This window comes from Sardina pilchardus, chromosome 13 (genome assembly GCF_963854185.1).
Source record: "Sardina pilchardus chromosome 13, fSarPil1.1, whole genome shotgun sequence".
In the NCBI taxonomy this organism is placed as follows: Eukaryota; Metazoa; Chordata; class Actinopteri; order Clupeiformes; family Clupeidae; genus Sardina; species Sardina pilchardus.
Genome location: NC_085006.1, coordinates 28551143 through 28557142, shown reverse-complemented (window position 1 = coordinate 28557142; position 6000 = coordinate 28551143). Strand labels below are relative to the sequence as shown.

General features: G+C 47.1%; 2 protein-coding genes across 2 annotated transcripts in view; both read left to right on the top strand.

Moving 5' to 3' along the window:
• LOC134099234 (adenylate cyclase type 10-like) overlaps window positions 1-2468 on the top strand; it is a 24532-nt gene extending 22064 nt beyond the window's left edge. Inside the window, exons 29-31 of the mRNA XM_062552025.1 lie at window positions 1-36; window positions 538-733; window positions 2184-2468. The exon at window positions 1-36 is cut by the window's left edge and continues 82 nt beyond it. Of these exons, the coding sequence (XP_062408009.1) occupies window positions 1-36; window positions 538-733; window positions 2184-2468 (517 nt within the window). The remainder of the gene's footprint in view (window positions 37-537; window positions 734-2183) is intronic.
• Window positions 2469-2527: 59 nt separating this feature from the next.
• On the top strand, window positions 2528-4118 carry LOC134100149 (mucin-22-like). Its single transcript, XM_062553222.1, has 2 exons — window positions 2528-2590; window positions 3364-4118. Exon 2 carries the CDS (start codon window positions 3409-3411, stop codon window positions 3961-3963), a length of 555 nt encoding a protein of 184 aa, XP_062409206.1. The 5' UTR covers window positions 2528-2590; window positions 3364-3408; the 3' UTR covers window positions 3964-4118.
• Window positions 4119-6000: the final 1882 nt, after the last annotated feature.

Genomic DNA, 6000 nt, shown 5'->3' with positions numbered 1-6000 from the left:
GCTGATGTTCACTCTCTACTCAGCACTCTGCCTCTGGTGAGACAGACAGACACGCACACGCACGCACGCACGCACGCACGCACGTACGCACGCACGCTTTAGCTCATACACACAGACAAGAGAAATAATACATACACACACACATACCGCCAGGTAAGATACAAACACGCACACACATGCATACACACACACACACACACAGGGATGCCGCCGGGTGAGATGCTTGGTAATGTGCTAGTGGTTGTGTTTCCCCTCGACATTAGAGTAATAGTGGTATTGTTCCATTGTTTGTTTGACGACCGCGTAACCGCACTCTTAACACCCTCCCACTAACACCTGCCATTAACACTCCATGACACACACTTACTGTCTGTCACACACACACACACACACACACACACACACAGACATACACTCAGTCACAAACACATGCCTAAGTATGTGCTTTGGCATCCTCTGCTTTGTGTGTGTGTCCATTCATGTGTGTGTGTGTGTCCTTGAATGTGTGTGTGTGTGTGTGTGTGTGTGTGTTTGAAGGTACGTGAGGTTGTGTGACTGGTCGCAAGCGCGTCAGTTCTACACCAAGGCGAGCAATGTGTACCGCGAGTCTCCGTCCAACCTGTTGGCCATCGGCGGCAACGTGATGTTCCTGGAGCTGCGCGTGCTGCTGTTCAGGAAAGCCCTGCTGGAGCACAACGTGCACATCCAGGACATCTACCACAAGACGCTCAAGGTCACCCCACATGTAGCACGCTACTGTACAGGATGCTCAAGGTCACCCCACATGTAGCACGCTACTGTACAGGACGCTCAAGGTCACCCCACATGTAGCACGCTACTGTACAGGACGCTCAAGGTCACCCCACATGTAGCACGCTACTGTACAGGACGCTCAAGGTCACCCCACATGTAGCACGCTACTGTACAGGACGCTCAAGGTCACCCCACAGTTATCAGCACGATAAATAAGCAAATCAACAAATAGTAATATAACAACGTGCACATCCAGGACATCTACTGTACCACAAGACGCTCAAGGTCACCCCACATGTAGCACGCTACAGGCCGGTTTACCTGAGCTTGTCTTGCCTTGGAAATCTCCATTGCAGCGTTCTTTTAGTCAGGACTAGACTTAATGCATGTACAGGAATGCTGCTCTGCATTGGTCCAATTTGGCGTCACTTTTATTTTTGACTGTGTAGTTATCAGCACGATAAAAAAGCAAATCATCAAATCAACATGACTAAAAAGAACAGTAAAATATACTAAAGCTAAAGATGCACATGAATATACTGAGAATTGGTACTGTGATCCAGTATGAGGTGTGTGTGTGTGTGTGTGTGTGTGTGTCAAGGTGGTAGTGCAAATAAGTCCATCAGTGCAACAGTGCAAGTCTAGTGACCAGCAATAAATATGGACAATAAAAAATGTAAATAACAGTTATGGTATAAATATATGGACAAGTTATGGTATAAATATATGTTATGGTATAAATATATGGACAAAATAAGAGAAAAGTAACATAGTGATATAAGAATTATAGTAGGCAGCAGTGCAAGGATAAGTTAGATAAGTGTACAGGAATCAGCCATTGGTCAAGTATGAAGTCAGAAATACAGTATATGGACAAAATAAGAGAAAAGTAAACATAGTAACATACTGTAAGAGTTATAGCAGCAGTCCAAGGATAAGTTTGATAGGATGAAGGTATCAGCCATTGGTCAAGTGTGAAGTTAGACTACAGTCCAGTAGGGGATAGATGTTGGGGTTGTGCATGTGGGCTAATGTAGCCAGTAAAAACAGTGTCAGCAGTACACAGTATTGTACAGTATTGTTTGATTGATTCCTTCTTTCTTTCTTTCTTTCTTTCTTTCTTTTCTTCTTTATTTCTTCTATCTGTCTCTCTCTCCTTCTGTCTGTCTGTTTCTCTCCTGTGTCTCTCCCTCTGTCTTCCTCTCCTTCTATCTGTCTATCCCTTCCTCTGTCTCTCTCTCCTCCTATCTGTCTCTCTCTCCTTCTGTCTTCCTATCTCTCCTCCTGTGTGTGTGTGTGTGTGTGTGTGTGTGTGTGTGTTTGTGTATCTCTGTGTGTGTGTGTGTGTGTGTGTGTGTGTGTGTGTCCCTCTGTGTGTGTGTGTGTGTGTGTGTGTGTGTGTGTGTGTGTGTGTGTGCGCTGGTGTGTAGTGCTTTGCTGAGTTCAGACAGCGGTTCAGCACTAACCAGCTGTACCAGCCGCGGCTGCTGCACCTGCAGGCCTACATGAACCAGCTGGCGGGCCACGGAGCCACCGCCCAGCAGCTGCTGCACAAGGCCCTGCAGCTGTGTGACGCCCAGGGCAACAAGCTGGAGAGGAGCTGGATCCAGCAGAGCCAGGTGACCACACACACACACACACACACAAGGCCCTGCAGCTGTGTGACGCCCAGGGCAACAAGCTGGAGAGGAGCTGGATCCAGCAGAGCCAGGTGACCACACACACACACACACACACACACACACACACACACACACACACACACACACACAAGGCCCTGCAGCTGTGTGACGCCCAGGGCAACAAGCTGGAGAGGAGCTGGATCCAGCAGAGCCAGGTGACCAGCACACACACACACACATACACACATGCATACATACACACACACACACACACGCAAGGCCCTGCAGCTGTGTGACGCCCAGGGCAACAAGCTGGAGAGGAGCTGTATCCAGCAGAGCCAGGTGACCAGCACACACACACACACACACACACATGCATACATACACACACATGCATACACAGGTACACACACATGCATACACAGGTACTGTACGCACGCATGCACACACATTCGCGCATAAGCACAGCACACACATGTACGCACATATGCAAGCATGCACACACATGTATGCACGCACGCACACATGCACGCGCACACACACACACACACACACACACACACACACACACACACACACACACTCACGCATGCACACACACACACACACACACACACACACACACACACACACACTCACGCATGCGCACACACACACACGCACACACACACTCACGCATGCATACAGTACACACAGATGCACACACTTGCACGTACGGATGTACACACACACACACACGCTCAAAGGTGCATACAAACACACATTCCACGGTCAAGTCAGGTGTTCAGTGCACTCATAAACACAAAAAATAGAAACATTTGCTCACGTATTCAGGTGTGCACAGTAACACACAGACACATGTATCACTGCACATGCATCACCTCACCCAAATGCCACGCCCCCAGCACAACATGACTGTGACCTGGAAGTCCTTGTGCAGCAGCACAGGAAGTTGAGTCTCACCCCGGTGATGTGCCTCTTCCTCCAGGCTGCGTGGGCGGTCCAGTCTCAGCAGGACAGGCAGAAGAAGTTCATGTCCTCCTGGTTCGTCGCCACCCTGACCATGCCCACGTGGGACGAGGCGTACCCGCCGTCGCCCGACGAGCTCCTGGAGCATCGCTACGTGCTGAGCGTGCCCAGTGTGCACCTGACCGCCAAGGCGTCCGCCTCGCTCCTGCCGTTCACCGAGACGACGGAGGAGGAGCAGCCGTGCAGGGACACGAGAGGCTCCGAGACGCGCGTGCGGCGGGCAAACGGCTCCGAGACCTCCACGAGAACCTCTGAGACGCACGTGAAGACCTCCACGAGGGATTCCAAGACGCGCGTGCGGTGGAAGAACGCATCGCAGACCTCCGTAAGAGATTCCAAGACGCGTGTGCAGCAGGCCAACGCCTCGGAGACCTGGACGAGAATCTCAGACACACAGGTGCAGACCCTCTTGCACTCTGAGGAAGACTTGGAGACCTCGACGAGAATCTCAGCCACACAGGTGCAGACCCTCTTGCCCTCTGAGGAAGACTCGGAGGCGACGCTCCAGCGAGGCGAAACCTCTGTGACTTCCTCAACCAATCAGACATCTGCTGTGTAGGAGTCCAAGTGAATGACTCTATGTACACATGTTGCTTCAGTAGCTGTGTCTTTAGCCGTCATTTCTTTCCTCTGTTGCTGTTACGAAAGCTACTGTGATTGTGAATTTAGATTTGATCGCAGATGATCTCATTAAAAATGCTGTATAATGACTGACCTGATTTCTCTGCTTGTACACACAATCATGCTAAGATACTTGCACACATCCAGCCTCACTCAACTGCCAACTGTCGTCCATTAACTAGGCAGCGCCCCACCTCAGAGAAGAGGGTTCACACACATATTGTCATTCTAATTCGAGTGATACAGTGTACACCCTGAGTTATGTGGTGTAGACCCTGAGTGCAGGCTGATCTCAATAAGTGGCGTATGTATGACAAGCCAATTCGTACGGTATGCCATTTTGGCATGCAATCAAGACGCACAATCACTTTTTAGCTTGCTTATCAACGCTGTTTGGCCTCCATTGCTGAGTGATGTGGTGTAGACCTTGAGCTCAGACTCAGTGCTGGAGGGGTGTTTGGATCTGGACAGATCAAAGCTCTTGCCCTTTGAGGGGAGTTAGGAGTATATGTTGTTAATCTCTGGCTGGGCAGTAAGGGAGTTAGCAGTACATGGCTCTGTTGTTAATCTCTGACTCTGCAGTAACCTAGCAGAAGGCCAATTCTCCATCATGATGACAGGAGAGATCACCGACTACAAGACAGCTCTTTGGTCCTGATGCAGGTCGCTTAATACTATGGTGAGTTACATGACTTAAAAGAAAATCACCCTCTGACTTTTTTTGAAATGTTATTTCCTTTTCTATTATTATGTTAGTGTAGTCGTACCTCTATGTCAAATGTGGACCAGTGATCCTTGCTCATCAGTCATGGCCAGTCTAGATTCAGTAGCTGCACAAACAAATGCACATTTGGCCCAATCATACACACCAATGTGTCATGAAGTACTGTAATAGCACTGAACATTAACAGAAGTAAAAGCACTGACACCATTTAAAAGACAACAAGAACGATTACATGTTTGTTAGATGGACTGAGTGTTTTATTGTTGATTTTATAAGGTGACCTTGAGTCTTGAGAAAGGCATCCATAAATAAAATGCATTATTATTATAAAGTGGTGGAATGGCCTTTGGGAAACCACAGGCTTTAATGGTGTTTGTAGATATACAGTACAGTATTAAAACAACTAAATGAGAGCATGACAAACAAAACAAATTGATATAGAATAAATTAATTGAATGGAACACTAATAAACATTTTTTCTGTCTTTCTTACAGTATGTACCTGCAGGGGTGTTTTTTGTTACAAGAGCATTTTAAATCCCTTGTGCAACAGCCACTGAAAGTAATTGGTAAACCTGTGTTAATGCCCACAGATAGCTTCGGTCCCTCATACTGCCAAGAAGCCCGAGGTGCTCTCCCTCCATTTTGAAAAGCTCTTAAATGATTAATATGCAATGTTTTCTCTGTCACATGCATTCAGTTTTGTTTTCTTCTTGAAGTTGTGCGTACACTCTGGAAATAGAATTAGAATCAGACTTGAGGCAAACTAGCTGCTTAATACAGGGTGCTTGCTCAAGTCTTGAAAGTCTTAAAAGGTATGGAATTTTAAAGTGCCTTTTTCCAGACCTTGAAAAGTTTGGAATTTTGTAGAAAAGTCTTGGAAAAGTCTTGAAGTGTAGCTCATGAAGAACTGATGCAAGTACTCAGACTGAACATGACTGATATACCCTCCACAATTTTGCGACTTTTGAGATTTCATTTTTTTTCCCCATTTGCAATCAAAATCCATAATTTCATGACAGTGAATTTATGTGAATATGGATGATAGATCCAAAATCACTGAGTAATCACGTTTAATAATCATGATGTCAATATTGAACAAAATAATCGTGATAATGAATCGTGATAGTCCAGAGTTAGAATCAAGGGGTGGGGTAGGTCGATCCTGCCATGGGCAACTGAGAGGGTCTTTGGAGGGAGATGGTCCTGCCATGGGGGTCTCGGTATGGTTGCAATCTGCATTACATCTCAC

What these genes read in the sequence shown, in the direction of transcription:
- LOC134100149 (XM_062553222.1), top strand. Translation starts at nt 3,409, where the DNA reads ATGTCCTCCTGGTTCGTCGCCACCCTGACCATGCCCACGTGGGACGAG.